At 29.6% G+C, this 20,070-nt stretch overlaps 2 protein-coding genes across 2 annotated transcripts in view; one reads left to right on the top strand and one right to left on the bottom strand.

Moving 5' to 3' along the window:
• LOC148232502 (UNC93-like protein) overlaps window positions 1-20,070 on the bottom strand; it is a 78,595-nt gene that overhangs the window by 48,694 nt on the left and 9,831 nt on the right. Inside the window, exons 2-3 of the mRNA XM_088191662.1 lie at window positions 14,349-14,617; window positions 4,217-4,379 (exon numbers count right to left, since the gene is read on the bottom strand). Coding sequence (XP_088047788.1) covers window positions 4,217-4,379; window positions 14,349-14,593 — 408 coding nt within the window. The 5' untranslated portion in view covers window positions 14,594-14,617. The remainder of the gene's footprint in view (window positions 1-4,216; window positions 4,380-14,348; window positions 14,618-20,070) is intronic.
• The window catches only part of LOC148232495 (metabotropic glutamate receptor 2-like), a 671,990-nt gene continuing 667,702 nt past the window's right edge, over window positions 15,783-20,070 (top strand). The window contains exon 1 of the mRNA XM_088191656.1: window positions 15,783-16,070. The gene's annotated coding sequence lies outside the window, so the exon portion shown is untranslated. The remainder of the gene's footprint in view (window positions 16,071-20,070) is intronic.

Below are 20,070 nucleotides of genomic sequence, written 5' to 3'. Positions count from 1 at the left end.
CACTTGTCTACTTTTTAATTTCATTGCAATGTCTGGTTCGTTAAAGGAATGTTTGGAGCTTATCCAATTTTTTTAGCACAGTACAGTTTGTGAGTAATATTTTTAGGTTAAAATATCAATGATGTCAAGTCGTAATACAAAAAAATTAAATATGATAAATTTTTCAATTAAAAACATATTAAGAACTTTTTTAAATATTTTTCTTGATTGACCTATATTTTTGCTTTAAATATTGCCTTGAGGAATAAATTAAGATACATTGTCACTGGGTATTTATAAGATAAACGGTTTTATTTTCTAGCTCAGTATCGTACTTAAATGTATGAATCGCTTCCTAAATGTATTGATCTCTCTTAGAATTTAATTTTCTAAATTTCAAATATCAAGGGAGCGCAACATGATAAGATACGTGCTATCTATTATTTCGCATGTAATGCTATTATGTTTGATGTACTCAGCTTCTAGTATTAATTAAATCTCATTCGCATGCAAGTGGTGAGATCGTGCTGTTGAATTATAGCCTCCTAGGTGTAAAACTTGACTATGCAAGGGTTTTACATAATTACGTCACCGAGCATGAATGCATTGTACTATTTGTAAATGGGAAGAATTGCAAGCTCCGCTTAATCATATCTTTAGCTATGATCTAGTATTATAATGCAATTTATTCTATGAATGGATTTCATTACAAGGCTACAATTACATTATTTTACCAATTATTGAAGTAAATTGATTAAAATATTTATTTCGAATGAACTATGATGGACAACTAGTATCTAAGAGCGTTTTTTGTATTAGTAAAACACTTTTTTCTATCGCAAAATATGGATTTTTTTATAATAAAAAAATAGTATAATATTTCATGAATTAATTTAGTAAAATAATGCCTTTTACAAACGCAACGTATTTATTTATTTGTTATTGATTTTTTTTATTACAAAAATATTTTAATATATTTCCAGACCATCGATGTATTAACAAATACCATACCATATTATTTTTATATACATACACGAGTACATATGCAAATATGAGATCAAATCCTTGCATGTAGCTCGTAGGATTTTTCATAAAATACTTGCACTCACAGTTTTACTTCCACTTCCATTTCCATTCCTGCTTATATACTCACATACGTAAATGCTCAACTCGCAACGTAAGGAAGATGATGTATTTTTATTTAATTTTTAATTACCATATTACTACAGCATTAAAATAACCGCTTATAAGGTTGACAGATCGTTTTTTGTCCATTTTTAAGGATACTGTATAAATTTGTGAAAAAAATATTTTATAAAAAAAGTTTGAGGGTCAGCGAAACACATGTAATGTCGCTTTTGAACACATCTGGGACACGCCAAGTCAAGGACGAACTGAATTCGGAGAAATATTGTGTCAAGTTGTAACGTCATTCTTAGATTCAGATCAAAATATTTCGTTATATTGAGATCAATCTTCGTTACAATGAAATCATTTTGTATGAAAGTTTGAAGAAAATTGAATTTCATTTTACCGGTATTCTTTACAAAGAGATTTTGCTGTATTAATTTTTAAAATAGTATTAGGTATATATAAACAAAGAGTGAATCTTCTCATGTTGAAGTCACTGTCAGCAAGTATTATCTTTTTATAAAGGACATACTACATAAGTTTGATGTAACTGAATATCTTGAATTTGGCTATTCCGAAAGAGGAATGATGGCACAGAAGAAAAATTGAATAAAAACCATGACGTATACATATTTTGCCACATCGGAATTAAAAATAACCCACTATTCCAGGTATGCAATCACATATTTATAATCATTGTAAAATGTCGTTTATTAGATAAAATCCAAGAAACTACACATTTATAAGCCTTCCGTTGGCTGATAAATGTATATTCAATCCTCATACATACTAAGGATATATTACAAGTGTGCGTTTAAAACATACTGGTTTATTTGCAATTCTTAAAATCTAACGTATATGTGCATTAAATCGGAAGAAATGATAATGTTTTTGTAATATAAAAGGAAAAACTCACTTTTCGGCCTCGGAGCCCGGCGACGGGAATTCAAAATTTGCAAATTTTATTAGGAAGATTGTTTTATGATTGTTTATCTAATTTAATCAATGTATTCTTCTTATCCTAAACACATTATGTATATATTTAATTTTTATAGTTATAACAAACTTAGCTAATTTGAAATCTGATTATTTGTAAAAGGAAAAACTCACTTTTCGGCCTCGGAGCCCGTCGCCGGGAATTCAAATTTTGAAGATTTCATTACGAAGATTATTTTATGATTGTTTATCTAGTTTATTAAATGTGTTCTTTTAATCCTCAACACATTATGTATATATTTAATTTTCATGGTTATAGCACACCTAATTAATTTGCAATCCAACTATTTATATTCAATAAAATGACAAATGAATGAAAATTATTGTTGCGTAGCAAAATTTTGTTATTAAATAATAATTATTTAAAACTGTTGTCACGGTACTGTCGGCCATCTTGTTTTATATTTGAATGCTTATTTTTCATTGGTCGAAACAACAGAACGCATTACCAGTACCTCGGAAAGCACGAAGCAAATTCAACTTTTATTTTTATTATTATTTATTATTATAATTAAATAAATTTATTACAAATTCACGTGTATTATACACCGTTCATATAAAGCGATGCGATTTAAGGCTTTGTCAAACAGAGAGCGAAGCGAAGGCGTAGCGAAAGCGAGCCGAGGCGAAATTGAACTGCAGGACGAGGGATACGGAGACGCCACATAGCTAGTCGTGTGAAGAAAGAGAACTGACGCCAAAGTATTCTCTAAATTAATTTTGAAAATGTTAAGTGAAACAGATTCAGATGACGATATTTTATTTTTGACTGTTTTATTATTAAAAAATAAGAAAAATGGCAAAGATTTTGGGTACACTACATAAATAAAACCCGGGAAGACTATGGAGAGTATCATATGCTCCGTAATTTAATCTTATGAAGACATTTTGCACTTAGTTTCGTATGTCTAATGAATAGTTTGTAAACAATCACAACCGGCACGCTTCGCGTCTCGCATTCGCTGTCTGTCTGTCATCTTCCATACAAAGTCATATAATACTACTATCGCGCTCACGATTCGCTTCGCTTTCGCGTTTCGCTTCGCCTTGATTTGTCATGGCGTTAGGTTCACCGCGAAAACGCCCCGGAACGCTTCGCGTTCGCTTTTCTGTGTGACGAGAAGGATTCGGTGTATTACAAAATAAAATCGCCTCGCCACGCCTTCGCTTCGCTTTCTGTTTGACATGGCCTTATTGTTATATTATATTATGCTTAAAAAAATCAGCAGCTTTCAATATTCAAATTATCAATATGCTTTCGATTTTTAAATCAAAAATACATAATTGGCACATTTTTATTTAACCAAAAAATTTTTCTTGGGAAAATAAATAAAATTATTTAAAAAACTGTGTATGAATATTTATTGTTATCTCTTCTCAATCAATTGATTATTTTATCTTTCTTTGTGTCCTGTTAACAATAAAATTAAATAACTTTCCTTAAAACACTCACATTTTCTTAAGCTGTATTAGTGATGTTCGGTATGAACAATATTCATATGAGCTCTAAATTTTTGATTAATGCTTTTGCTTTGTCTTTTAGAATCAGTTGATAGATATGTGCTCCATGCATTTAATTATGTATATAATTAAATTAAAAGAAAATATAAATATGTTGTTTATAAATAATTAAATCTCTTCCCAATGGTTTTAATACAAAAAACAGCAATTTCCCATTTAAGTTTGGAAGGCTATTGAATCACTATTGCATGAGATAGCTAATGCACTTTACTATGTAATAATTATTAATATTATTTAATATTTAATTTTATTTCTAGGGTCGACTGACTAAATCATATTTAGGGTTTATATTTCCACTATTTTGTATCAGCAACTGTGTTTATTATTATTGGATTTTCTCTTTTAACCAGTCAAAAAAGATCTATTCCTTTAAAAATATTTGGAATAAATTTTTAATAAAATAGGGCAAACTAGTTTAAAAACCGTTGCTTTAAAGTCAGGTAAAAATACGACGAGAGCACGTAACAAAACTCACGTAATATCAGTTAAAGGTAAACATCATACATATATTAATAAATATACTGGTAACTTGCGAAGCACTGTAAATGTACATATATTTTCCTTTCAATCCACCACAATAATCACTCACCACTGTCAGGTAAGTGCACTTGGCACACCACAAAGGTCCACCGCCGAATCCCACCATGAAGCCAGCCGGAAGAAGGGTGTAGGCTTTCGGATAAAATTGGGCTGCTATGAAGGGCATGTAGGCCACGAAAGACGCCGCTATGGCCCATTTGCATCCCAGCCAACTGTGAAAATAATGAAAAAGAAAAAGACATGAAGTACGTACGAATCGACATGACTTATTTTTTATTCGTTTCAATTTGTTCATGCGGCGTGAAAATACGCGTATATATTTTATGGAGTAACGGTCATATTGTTTTGATCGAAATCAATCTACTATATTGTGTAATATACTTACTAGTTTCGTCAGAATCGAATTTATAACGTATCATAAACGATAAGATAAATTTAATCACATTGGCGTTTACAATATGGTGCTAAAAAAGTCATCAATATTTATTAATGAAAACTTAAACTTACTATAACTACTTAATAATATTATAATAAATAAGCGTTAAAAATGTTTAGCTAAAAAAGCACTGTATAATAATTTTAAATACTAAATCCAGTTGTTCATTATTCCAATTTTAAGCAAGCCATTCATTCTCAATTGATTTGATAACTCAATTTTGCATTTCATAGAATTCATTACCGGCGGATTAATGCAATTTTGTTGTTAATTATATTTATTGCCATCTGTGATAATTTATTATGTTTACAGTACACAATAAACATTCACCATAAATTTATGCGCAATAAAACAAAGTATTTACTTAACGATTTATACAATAACGACACGGTTGTTTGCGCAATTAACTCATTTTATTATTTACTTTAAAAACTTGAAATTTTAATCCAGTTAATATTTTTGAAACCTGTGAATTAAAAATCGTCTTGTACATTTTACATGTTGGTTGAAAAATTTCAATGGTGGATAGCACGAAAAAAAATTGGGGTAAAGCGGTGAAAAAAATTAAAAATGAATAAGCAATGTAGCTCTGGCTGCGGAAAAAGAGAGTTTCCATTAAATGGATACAATACGGGAATCCTCATTCATGTACGAAAGTTTTGCATCCAAATTTTTTGATATACGACAGAGAGAGAATCATAAGAATAGAATTTGTTTTAGTGCTCGTGTTTCGTGTTGCGTATATATTTTTTGTTGTTGATTTAATTAACAAAAGTTTATGGGGTTGGTTTCACATTATGTCAAAAGGTTTACACTGTACATTTGTGCGGTATAAATATAAAAATAATATGTAACTCTTATGTAAAATTTTATTCAGCCACGACTTGATACATCGGATCGTTTATATTTTATATTATACTTATAAAATAAATTTGCGAAATATAACATAATAATCCGACACACATATTTCGTATATAACTCCATTAATAATTTTAATGTTTTAATTAATTTATATTCGTAAATGTTAATGTTATTTCCTATTCAATAATTCCATTTATCCCAAGGCTAGTCAAAATAAAAGCAATGTTTTTATTCGGTTGTCAACACTGACATTGTTTGCATTAACGTTGTGCTTGTAATGTGTGTTATTATGGTCGTGTTATAAAGGATAAACTGCTGTTAAAATGTATCGCTTACTTGTTCTCTTTATATTAGTAATGAGCAAACATTGTGTAACAAACATTCGTTGTTATTGATTATCTGAACATATTTCTTTCAATTATTAATTTAAGTTACAAAAATATGTATTATTAGTTATATACAAAAAAAATTGACTACAATATGAATTTCCAGTAATTTTAAATTATTTTATATTCAAATTGCTTATGCTATACTTTGTCAAATATCTTTTCGAAAGCAATAAAATATGCAAAAATATCCACATTTTAGTCATAAAATTTTCTCTCATTATTTGAGTGCAACATAACTTTTCGCGTAGCATACCTATGTATATTGGAGTTGAAACTGTGTTTGCACAGTATTTCCTTTCCATATCTTGTAAATCATTTTGTGTATTAAATAAAAAAAACATTTAAACAACGGCGTTTCATAAGGCCAATGTTATAATAATGTCATATGATAACACCAAGAATTATAATAATATCTAAAATTTTATCGCAGTTTCTAGACTTAAGTCTCTCACCTGCTTGACGAGGATTGGTGTCTGTGTGTGTTAACACGCATCACCTTTTTATTTTATTTTATTTGTTTGAGTTTAAGAATTATAAATTACCACCAGACTTTCGAAAAAATGTGTTGTACCATTTTGAGACCCTTTAATCAACATTTATTAGTTTAGTAGAAAAAAATGAACAATATAATAACATTGGTCAATCAAATAAATAGTTGAAGTTCAGATTGAGAGTGAAAGCTGTACGTAGAGAGCATATTAAAGGGTTTACATCACCAAAGTCCATGACTACTCTACTTCGAACTAAACTCACTAACTTAACGATCAGCTACACCACTTTCATTAATCGATATTCATATATTAATGGTTCTCTACAAAATATATACATATCAGAAAAATCCACCAAATTTCTGACTGGCTAAAATAATCCAAATCGGTTTTGATATTTTACAATTACTTATTTATAGATTATTATTAAATCTATTTAAATGACTATAATACATATTAATGTTATCCTGTCTCAATCAATATTTCTTGTGGTCAATTAAAATATATTCGCCTTTATTCATAAAGCAGTATCATATGTTCTTACGTCACCAGAAAAATGTATTATTAATATAATATTTCATAATTTAAAGTTATTGCTTTGCGCATGGCGCATTAGTATTCAGATGTAAAGTCCTCCGCACGTATTAACTATACAAATAAATAAAGTTTAAAATATATTCCGAGTATATTGTAACACCAAAAAATATGTTTTAAAAAGCGTACGTGCTGAAAAAAAATAAAGCCAGTTTCAAAATCAACGCTGAAGCTTACATATAAGTTAAGTTATCTTTTGTAGCATAAAAAAGCAATTTTAATGTTCATATAGTTTATATTTTTTTTAGAGATTCATAAGTTTATTATTATTTAAACTTCGGGATTCATCGCGATGAGAACTTACCATTCGATATTTCGATGATCCTGTAATACTACAGCCATCGTCACGATTAAGCAAATGACACAATCTTAATTCAATAAAAAATACGTGACTATGTCTGGAGTATCACAGCCGAAATATCGAATAGTATGATCTAATTGCAGTGAATCATGAAATTAAATATATGTATAAATATTTTTTTAAAAGCTTTCCAATATTTGTAGATCGACAGGCCATTAAATTGGATTGAAAATACGCGAATATCACGTTCACAAGGTAAAAATGAAAATAAAAAGAATTTTAAATTTTTACTAGGGTGTTGCAGGCGTTTTTGATTATTGCACCCGTTGTCAGGGTGGGTTATCAGATTTCCATAAAAAGATTTACGATCGGATGACGGGGTGGCGTCGATTAGATTTTCATTAGATTCCAAATTTAGCTCCGACAAAGAGCACCATCGGCATAATAAAGTCCGCTTCACATGCTTATACTGCGTTCACACTAAGGCTTCTTTCCCGGAATTAATTGATCAAATTTTCCAAGAAATCTCAATAAAACACTAATTGAAAAGTCTTGAAAAATTTGTTTATAATAGGTATTATTTCATCGCATTGTTATTAATTATAATGCTAATATTTATTATTGATGTTGTTTGTCTGTTTTCATATCTTGCTTCCACACAAAAAAATCTTATAAATTTTAATTAAAAATATGTTATAGCAAGAGCACAAATGTGAAAAGTTTATTAAAAATACCCTGTATACATAAACATGAATGTGCAAAGCATATGTTTTGTTGTTTTTTTTTTAAATTTTCTTTGGCAGTCGTAACTCCGACTAGTATTTCACTTATCTGGAGTACCACAATAATACAATCTGGATCCTCCGCTTTATGTGTCTGTTTTCATTCATGACATAGGTACATATGGCAATTAAGAATTTATAATATGTAATTTATGCTGATGATGAAAGTGTTATTATATGTATATTCACAAATTCAGATACGAAAAAATAAAGTGTCACTGTGAAGGTTGTCGATAGACAATCAAATACCTTCTATCATTGCAAAATATCACGATGTTAAATTCTTGGTTTTTTGAAACACTGGCATAAAAATAGCAGATAGTTTTGTAAATATTATTTAGGAAATAATCAGCGTACTTTTGAGTATTTTTTTGTATGTTATTATTATTTATAGTTTTATTCATAAAAATACGTTAAACTACTTGACAATTTCAAGCTATTTTAAATTGGTTAATACATATTTTGTATTTTTTAATTTTATGGTAATGTGTTTTATTTTTTAAAATGTTGCAAAATACTTTTGCTTGGTTATTATCTTAATTTGACGCTGATATATATTTATATAGTCTTATCCCACAATTTTACCTTTTAAATCGTCATGCTAAAACGATACATATGTTGTGATTTATTATAATTCTTTAAATGTACGAAATCTAAAAAAAATATTATTTTGAGTAAAATAATTATTTTTATACAAATTAAAAAAAAATTACATTTTTAACAAAAAAAAAGTATAATAATTATGAGCAAAATTCTACATTTAGAGTCCACTTTAAAATCCAATTATTAAAAATCAATTGGATACATGTGCAAGTAACTTTAAAAGTTCAATATTGCTGCAATTTTTTTGATAACTTAACGCCATTTTGAAGCTATGTAATATTTTTAATTATTTATTGTTTTAATATTTGTTTATATTTATTAAAAACGAATTGTGTATTATAACAATGCAGGAAGTTTTTTTTTCTCAATGTAGTGATGCAGTATATTTATATATTTATCTCTATGTTATTTGTAATAGCTATGGCCATAACAGCTAAATCCTGACAAGTAAACAATTTGGAATTGCCGAAATTCTAGAAATTATATAATACAAATAATGTGTAATTAAATGACTGTCTAAAGCAGTGTTTCCCACGGTGGGGCGTACGCCCCACAGGTGGGGCACCACGCTTCAGAGATGGGACACGTTGGAAATTATCAAATATTCCACATATAAATATAATTTGCTCGTTCACGACTAAATATATCCACGTGCGTAGGATTTCTTAAAAATTGGATTTATACCTGCTGGGCATGACGAATGCCTACCTTTTTGTCTTCTGTGTGAGAAATTCTTTACCAATGAAACAATGAAACGAGGTCGTCTTGAAGCACATTTGAAGGCGAGACATAGTACTCATATTAATTCAGATATTATTTTCTTTCAAAATCTTAAAGAAAAATTTGGAAAACGAACAACATTAACAAATCTATTTTGTACAAAAACTGCAAGTATTGATTGTATTCTTGAGGCTAGTTACAAAATTTCATTGCTCATCGCTAAATGTGGAAAAAACCATACTATAGGAGAGGATCTAATCAAGCCATCAATATCAGCATTTCTTAAAACAGTTCTACAACAAGATGATAAACTCGTGAAGGCTATGCACTCTCAGCAACACTACTGTTTGCAGAAGAATAGACGAATTGAGTGAAAACGTTGAAATCCAACTTGTTGAAAAGCTGAAAACAAGAAAATTTTCACTACAAATGGATTAATCAACTTTGAGAGACAGTGAAGCCGTGTTGCTAGCTTACGTAAGATATATTGATAAAAGAGAATTTGCAGGAGAAATGGTATTCTGCAAATCATTAGAAAGCACCACTACCTCAAAAGATATATTTAATAAGCTAAAAGAATATTTAGATGTTAAAAATATACCAATGAAAAATATAATATCTTGTGCTGCAGATGGTGCCCCCAATATGATGGGAAAGAAAAATGGCTGCTTAAAATTAATGAAAGACGAGAATCCAGATATGACTGTGGTGTATTGTGTTATTCACAGGGAAAACTTGGTGGCTAAATACATTTCACCTGTTCTAAATGAGGTACTAAATTCCGTTATAAAGTGTATCAATATGATTAAAACTAGTGCTAAATCTGAGCGTCTCTTCAAGTTATTTTGTGAAGAACAAAATGCGGAACACGTAAGACTGTTACTTCACACTGAAGTAAGATGGCTCTCAAAAGGAAATTCCTCAAAAAGATTTATGGAATTATTCGATACCCTTTGTGATTTTTTAAGCAACCGATCTGATATGAAGTTTTTGATGAAGGTCGACGGTAAAGCATTTGTAAGCTATTTAACTGATATATTTGAAAAATTAAATATTTTAAATAGCCAACTTCAAGGATCGGAGAAAACACTTGTCGATGCAAAAGCAGAGATATTTGCATTTACCACTTTTATCGAATTATCCAAAAAAAATATTTTTAACAGCAATTTTGAAAAATTTTACTGGCTCTAAAAATGTGAAGTGACTGATAATGCTAAACGTGTTATTTTGGACCATCTGCAAACTTTATCAACTGATTTTAAAGAACGATTTGCTAATTTAAAAGAGATACATTTTCCAGCTTGGGTGACACAACCAATGCTGGTAGATATTTCAAAGGAAAATTTGTATGAAAAAGAACTTTCGGAAATGCAAAATGATGATTCGATTACAAATTTATTCAATATAATAGGAATAATGGCATGGATGTGCGAAGAAACTTACACAAAATATCCTAATATTACTTTGCATGCTAGAAATTTATTATTACCCTTTCCATCATCTTATTTAGTGGAATGTGGTTTTAGCGCCATAAGCGATTTACTCATTAAAAAAATAAATCGATTGAATATTACAAATAGAGGGGACTTAATACTGAAATTAACCAAGTTAGATTCAGACATAAAATTTCTTTGTAGCAAGCGTAAGTGAATTTAATAATTTAATAATGGATTAGGCATTACCATTTTATTTTAATTTAATTGCATTTTTAATTTGTATTTTGTAATTATTTCAATTATAATATACGTTTTGAAAATTTACCTACTGTTTTATAAAAAAAGATGTCGGTGGGGCATATGCCTTTTGAAAAGACTACGGTGGGGCATGGCATAAGGAAGGCTGGGAAACACTGGTCTAAAGTAATTAAATTATGCCAAATTCTTTTGAGCGTATCAAGTTGTAGTAGCCGCAACTCATCAGTGACATTTAGGCACTATATTTATTTTAATTTAAATTAATAGTTTTGTTAGTTAAAATCAACGGCATAACAAAATATATACTTTTATTTTAAAGTATGTTCTTTGGGGAAAAAGATTTTATTCAAGATTAGTGAATATTATGATTTTTTTAAAATTATATACATAACTTTAAAATATAATGTTACCGGTAGCTTGCTATTTTTTTTTAATAGTATAATAATTATTCCGGATAGTGTGAACGCAGCATTAACAGGACATAGCCCCAAGGGGAGTCAGGGATTGCCAACAGTTTAGCGAGCGTGTCTCTCAACCCATTCTCCTCAACCGAAGTCATAATCAGCCGACGGCGACGGATCGAATTTCCGTCTCTCGCTTTTTTCTAGGAAATTGAGTTTTTTCTTCGCCTTTTTTATAAGAAAAGCGTCAGATAACCAGATAAGATATCGAATTAGGATCAGCGTAGTGTAAACACGAATATCAGTCGACAAACAAACATCCGTACTATAATAGACGATTGGTTTGGAAAAAAATTAAACATACGGATCTAAAAAAAGACAATCACGTGTTTATCTCTCCGAAATGGGAGATGGTTTGTTTTGAAAACAAACGAAGAGGTTGGAGTGAAAAAGTTTCGTGTTTACTTTGAAAGTTACGAAGCTTTTATGTGGCAAAAAATATTTACATTTTATCATATGTAAATATACATAAGACTTCGATATTTAAGGAGAGTGACTATTGATTTTATATTATTAAAACAATTTTTTTAATAACTATTATATAATATACCTGTAGTTCTATAAAAAAATCTAGAATAACCTTGCCTTTAATTTGTAATGTTAAAAGGTATTCTATTGTATATCAAATTGAATTACGTCATAATAAAGCATTTAATCTGATACATAGTAAAAACATTATAAAAAAATAGGTTGTGTAATTTAATACTGATTCGATACAATAACAACACAAAAAAATCATAGGCCCTATTCGAATTTTAATTATTTTTTTATATATCATAGAAATGTCGTTTCCTTGTAACGGTATAGTCTTTAGTATGACGTAATAACGAAGATATGTTTCATAACCTTTCAAGTGTTATAATTATATATTGTAAAATGAATGTATATTATTAGTGAAAATATATTTTCACTGGCATTTCAATGAAATCATATCAAAATGCTTACATTTTCAATTATAGAAATATATTTCTACTAGTAAAAATATAATTTAATTTATTTAAATACCAAATGGAGATTTTGCAATTGTAAAATGACGTTTTATTGACAGTTTAGAGAAGTATATAATTTCACTATTGCCTATTAGTTAAATTATATTTTTGCTAGTAGAAATGTTAATCTACCAGTGAAAATGTATTCGTATAGTATTTTTATTGCTATTATGCAATGTATATTTATAGATAACTTAAGTGAAACAAATTATTTCTTCTCATATTCATAAATAAATTATTACGCTCATACGCCTTATTACAAGTATGTACTTACGCAAAACTTTAAAGTCCTCTTGAGATCACATCGAGGCTTTCATCTTATTAAATAAGATATGATGTGAAATTACATGTATGTGTATTGCGTATTAGTACCACATAAAGCAGACGTGGTATACTAAATATTCAACATTTTAAATCTAATAACACCGATATTGCCGCAGAAATGTTCAAGGAAAAAAATATTTAAGCAAGCGGAAAAAGTAAATGTGGCGTACATGATCGCATAAATAAAATGTTTTACCATTTAGGTTAATTTAGTCGAAAAAGGTTAAGAACGACTGTTGATGTTAAGCTGTGCAGGTGGTGGGTAGCTTAACCCATTAGGTGCCATTGTTATGAAAATATATTCTTTTGCACAAAGAATTTCAAGCAAAGTCGCCAAGGGTATTTTATTTACTTTTACCGCTTTGGCTAATCAAATCAACATCTCTTTGTTCTAGTACAGGGTGGATCAAGAGTATACATAATTTATGTAGCTAGTTATAAAATATAATATCTATTTATTCTACTGTTGCTTATTGTACTCACGATCCTAACGCAGGGATCGGCAAACTACGGCGCATTGCCTATTTTAATCTGGCCCGAGCTGGGAATATATTTTACATTTAAAACTATTTTAAAACTTCAAAGTAAAGCAAACGAGTGGAATAAAAAGCATTAAAAAAATTAAAAATATTCTAATAATGGAGTCATAGCAATAAACATAGCAACAAAAATGGCACTAAAAGTCGATGGATAAAATAAAAAATTCGAATAAGATGTGGAAAACAATAAAAAAAATTATCCTACACATAATAAATATGGAAATGGATAGAAATATATATAAATAAACGAGTAATTCATTTAATGTATTTTAAAATAAAGATATGGTAAATTAGTAAAATTGTGTATGATTGTTGCATTATTATTTTATTTCATCAGGCTTTCGGTGAAGAGAGTTTCTAGAAGTATTAAGTACATTGTGAGTAACATCAATAGCCAATTTAATAATAAAGCAAATTATTTCGATAATTATTTTTGTTTTCATATTTCCAAACATTTTTTATTTTTAACGCCCTGGATAAATCCAGTTTTTCCAAGGCATGATGCTATGTTAGATTATAACAAGTACGCAAAATAGCAAATATTTTTTATAATTAAAAGGTTTTGTGAGTCAAATTCTAAGAAAATAAATTAACGTAATTTTATAAATGTGTCTTTTAGGTGACAAATATTGTCAGTTAAGATCACATTTTTAAGGATTAATATGTTTATTTGACAGCACCTATGCAAACAAAAATATTCAAAGATTAAGTACATAAAATCACAATTTCAGATAAGCATTAACATATGTATATATGTATGTTTAATATACAAAGTAAGTATAAATTAAAAATTATAAATTTATGTTTGAATTATGACTTTGGTTTATTCGTAATGATTTCTTTCAGCTATTTCGCTTGAACCAGCCCTCTCGTGAACTAAACGCTGTAAGTAACAATGGATGTTCTTAATAGGTTAAGGCGAGTGAAAGGAGCAAAGTGCACGCTTATGGCAATTATCAAGTGGGTTTTGATTTATGGTTTCGAACAGAGTGGCACTCACTTGATAACCGTCGCTGGAAGCAGTATGTTTGAGAGCAGCAAAGAGCCGTAAATGGCAGCCAAGGTAAACGTCCCTAGACCTGCATCCGCATTCACCGAACTTTGAAGGTTAGCCGTTCCGTGAAATGCTGTGAAGTGGAGCATAAAGGCAAAGGATATTATGCTTATGTTCCTCATGATGCGCCATCTCTCTCTCGGGTGGTACTTATTGGGGTTTTTGGCCGAGACATCGGTCGATGTGGTCATCTTGTTAAGAGAGAGACCTCGATACTGAAAAATATAAGAAAACGTCAAACTTAAACAAGTTACGTAGGTTCATAACCTCTTATCGCGAAGTGTGTAAAATTTTTGCTCGTAATGAAAATAAGAAAAAATATTAACGGTATTAAAAAATCGAGTAGTTCACTAGGTAATATTTAAAAAAATAATATATTAATTAATTTATTGCCAAGAAATTTGATGAACAATCAATTATTCACTTATTCAACGACTAATTGATTTAAGATGGTTTGTGTCACGCCATTTTTAGATATCACGTTAATTAAGGGTAATGCTCATATCTCAGATATGCAATGTATCTATATCTGAAATTAATCAAAATAAATCAGAATCAAATTTATTTACAAAACGTAGATGAACTTTGCTACTGCCATTTCATAGTAAACAAGGCAGTAACTAAGAATGAAAGTATAAGTAAGAAATACATGGGCTTAAATTTGGACTCGAAGCTAAGTTTAACTTGCTTTAAAGAGCTTACTGCCATTGTGGATCTTAAACCGATATTTAATAGAAAGTACGCTCACCACAAAAAAATTTTTATTAAACAAACAATTATTCAGAACCATCAACATTTTCCTGGCAACGTTACAAATGAGCGCGGACAAATAAGCGTGCGTCAAAAGAGCGCTGCTTTATAAGCGCTGCGTCATAAGAGCGTTTACCAAAGTAGCGCTGTAACAAAATAGCGTACGTCAAATGCGCAGACAGTCATAAGAGCGCTTGTCAAAAAGGAGCGCGTCATAACCCCCCCTAACCGCATGCCCTGTTTCAAAATCATCGCACTCCACCGATTCCCATATTATCAATATGTAATAAAAATATATTTTTTTCACTATTTTCAACGAAAGAACGTCATTTGAAAATGTCGTAAATTTGGCACATATAAATTAGATTTAAATAATATAAAACTTCAAATCATCGACATTATATAATACAACAAAGGTGACCTTCGTGTCACTCTTGCATTAAAATAAATCGAACGAGAGATAGATATTTTAAAAATAGCCAAATTGGCAACCTTTGATAAAAAATATTTTTTTTTGTAATCTGAGATGGACGACATTTTAATCGTTATGGTTTATATGAACATAACGTGAAGCGTAACCTTGAACTCGTTTGAACTTGTTTATGCATCTCGAAATATTTAAAAAAAATCAGTAGCTAATTGACAATGGTCATTAACGGTCGTGTTACATTTTTTCTCGAATAAGTGTTTTCGTTCATATTTTTTATAATAATATCCCTTTCGATGTCTTTAATTATAAAGTGATAGTGTAATTTAGTGTATGTGTTAGAATTAAGCAGTGTATAATTCAAATTAGTGTAGTGTTTATAATAGTGTTTAGTTGCACCGGCGCGGCGCGTGGCGCTAGCGTCGGTAAGGACGCCGCGCCGATGCGCCCCCACTACCCCCACTACCCCACCCGTCACGCCGAAGGACAAGGTAATGTCTTTGGAATTTTCTGTGTCTTATAATCGAAATGTAATAAAAATATATTTTTTTTCACTATTTTCAACGGAAGAACGTCATTTGATACGTTCGTAATTTTGGCTCATATAAATTAGATTTAAATAATATTTTTCATATGTATAAATAAACTTGAAATCATCGACGTTATACTTTTAGAAGGTCAACATTATTACAAGGGTGACTGACCTTCGTGTCACTCTCTCATTAAAATAAATCGAATGAGAGATAGATTTTCTAAAACTAAACAGACAACTTGCATTAAACTAATTCGAATTAGAGATAAATATTTTAAAAATAGACAAATTGTCAACCTTTGATAAATAATATTTTTTTTGTAATCTGAGATGCACAACATTTTAATCCTTAGGGCTTATATTAACATAACATGAAGCATAACCTTGAACTCGTTCGAACTTGTTTATGCATCTCGAAATATTTAAAAAAAATCAGTAGCTATGTGACATCGGTCGCGTAAACTGTTTCGTTACATTTTTGTCGAATAAGTGTTTTTATAATAATATCCCTTTCGATGTTTTTAATTATAAAGTGATAGTGTATGTGTTAGAATTAAGCAGTGCATAATTGAAATTAGTGTAGTGTGTATAATAGTGTTTATTGCATCGGCGCGGCGCGTGACGCGTGGCGCTAGCGTCGTTGCAGACGCCGCGCCGATGCCCCCCTCCCCCCGCACGACCCGTCACGCCGAAGGACAAGGTAATGTCTTTGGAATTTTCTGTGTCTTTCGAATATATACTAGTTAACCCTTTGTGCTCGTAAGTCGACATCCGAGTGTATTCCAATTTACGTCGACAAAACTTGAAATGCATTTATTGGCTTTGTGTTGGAGCTAATTTTGCCAATTTCAATGTATTAATGTTAAAAAAAGTTGTGGTAAGCATATTTTAGTAATATTCAATTTTTAACTTATGCAAATAAGTCAATAATCTTAAATTTACGAGTGTGAGTTTATTGTAAAATTTTTCATCGGAACATGGCCGGACGGTTGCGGTGTTAAGACCGATACTTGACAGTTTTACGGCGCTAAACTCATTTTTTCCTTCAAAGGGTATCTATATTTTTATGATATGCGATGAAACGGGATTATATGCTCTAATTGTGCATAATTCTTACTTAATATTGTGCGTCTGTTATGAAATAAAAACGATTTTAGTGTGACGGAAAAAAAGAGCGAGATGCAAGCGGAGCTCGCTATCTCGCTCGCACTATTAAGATCAGTGATTGACAACTATCGACCTGGGTATCGACATTTTTCAACAACTCAACTCAAATAATAATATTAGTCTTTTCGAACTAGTAAATTATTAAGTTATGTAAAACAGAATTAGTAATCTGTGTTTTAATTATTTATAAATACATATATTGATTTATTTTTACAAATTATTCATTGACGATATAATAATGGATATTTAAGGAAGTGACGATGAATTTGATATTAACCGTGTTATTATTACTGTTACAGTAATAGTAATATGAATGATATCCAACCACTTAAAAGAATATGGATTATGCCAATATTTGATGCAAATAATGAATACGAATCTTATTATAATCTTAAATATTATGACAATAAATTGGTATGGTGCGCCAAGTAAATATTGTTAAACTAATATAATACCTCTGTACCAAGAGGTACGTTTACTGTCCAGATACCCAGAGACCCAAAACTATAGTTTTATATATCGATTTATAAAAACACTAATTAATTTACTAAGAGAGATTAGCATAATAGTTTATTATTATCGTTTATAAGCTAATAAAAATATTGTTTCTAAAACAAGTTTATATATGGTCTCCTTTTAAAATTGTGAATTCTACGATTTTTTAATATAATTTTCATTTTAATTTTTAATTTCATTTATTTTATACACTTTCTGGATTGATAGTGCAACAAGGGCATTTAGTACATCATAGGAAATCAAATTTCTCATATGTATTTAATGCGATTCAACGACCTGAACGAACGTTCAATATCAGCTTTAGACACGTTCGTGCTAAGACTATTGCTACCTATTTTAAATCTTGTACAAGTTTCAAGTTTTAGAATAATCTTTTAATCTAATCATTTTTTATGATCAATTTAACCATTTTTTAAAAACTGTTTTAATAAATTCCTAAATATTTTTGAATTTCTAATTATGGTTTTAATTTCAAATATAATTAGGGAATAACAGTATTTTCATATTTCCAAGGTATCGGGTTAAGTAATAAGAAATTACATTTTGTGTCTTCCACTAAAATTAAAGTATAATTGTCAATTGTAGTTTGGTAAGTCTTTTTAAAAGATTTGATCTTTTCATTGAGAAATCTTTCAAAATATTGTAGTGCTTATTCAGCTGTTATGTCGGTGTAATTATTTTATTGCAAAACATTTTATTGATTATTTTAAATATTTTTCTTAAAAACCACAAGATTTTATGTATATTTTTATCATCCAAATTATAATGCCTAAAAATACTGGGGCGATATTCAAAGCTAGTTATGGGTAAAAAGTATTATATTTTGTCAAATATTGTAAATCTTACAGTATTATTTATAGTAATCTTCTCGCATTATTGTTTTAAAATTCGATTTAGATTTCCGAATAAAATTTAAAGTACAAAATTTTTTTGAGCGCCGAGGCGTATCAAAGTCAAGTGTATCTAGTCCGGTTTTGTGCTGCGTTATATACACCGTCATACGCGTAAGCTGTACTCGCGAAGATTTTATTTTTGTCAGTTTTGTCAGTTTTGCGCATATGACTGTCTGCGCATTTGACGTACGCTATGTTGTTACAGCGCTACTTTGGTAAATGCTCTTATAACGCAGCGCTTATAATTCAGCGCTCATTTGACGCACGCTCTTTTGACCGTCCGCCCATTTTCTTGTTTAGTGTGAGGTAGAACCAGTAATATTTTTTATTTCTAAATTGCAAGTCATTCTAGGAAAAATTATATTTGTTACACATTTTAATATTTATTTAAAGAACTTTTAAATATAATTTGAATACCATAAATTTAAGGGAATTTTCATTTTAATTTTATAAAATACGATAAAAATAATTTTCAAGTTAATTACTAGCACAAAATTGCATTAAAACACACATTGCTTTAGAATCTAAAAAACAAAGTTAACTGATAAATTAAAAAATATTTATTACTATTATATTTGAAGATTATTTTGATTGTCTAAATAAAAATTATATTTTCTATGTATTTTAGTTTCGCAATTAAAAATTTCTGTCTAGACACTTGATCGGTTGTTATAATTATAATTAAAACTGTATTTATTGGTTGAGTCAAAGTCAAAATTATTGTGTTCAGCTCGGGGGCATTGATTAAACGATATACGTCGATTTAATTCCAAAGACTAGCTGAAGATAATTGTGCTCGTTTTGTCGTTCGGGTTTAATTTGTTAGTCAGAGTGATTGATGTAATGATAAGAAAGCGTTTATGTCCCAAAGGACAATTAAAATAGGCACAAACGAGCCGAAAATACATTAATTTTGCTCTGTAGCGTTTAATTCCTGTCTACGATGGATTTATCACGACTTAAATACATTTTTACACAAGTAGGCAGAGAAACACATTTTGATTTTATTGTCCAAAAAATAATATAATATATCTGAATAATAAGACATTCTAGTGAATTTATCAACTAATGATTGCTATTTAAAGTCTACTTCGTAAATGATCCATATTTTATTCGCTTAGCCCTTTGCACTTATTAGACTTATAATTAATATTTTAATTTATAAAATACTGGCCTTTTACTATATTTAATATTATAATTTGTCTTTTATTAAGTCCTGAAAATGCTATTTCTGGTTGGTGACCTACAAAAAAGATCGCCTGTTAAAACAGGCACAAAAATATAGAGAGACACCTTTTAGCAGCGGCTCACTCCTTTGGGGCTACTAAGCATCAATGTTTTGGGAGTTAACCTTTCTGCGGACTGAGAGTAAATATTCCTTAA

The sequence above is a fragment of the Plectrocnemia conspersa genome, unplaced genomic scaffold (assembly GCF_051122295.1).
Source record: "Plectrocnemia conspersa isolate PC_06_02 unplaced genomic scaffold, ASM5112229v1 ptg000009l, whole genome shotgun sequence".
NCBI lineage: Eukaryota > Metazoa > Arthropoda > Insecta > Trichoptera > Polycentropodidae > Plectrocnemia > Plectrocnemia conspersa.
This window is presented reverse-complemented; position numbering and strand designations above follow the sequence as displayed.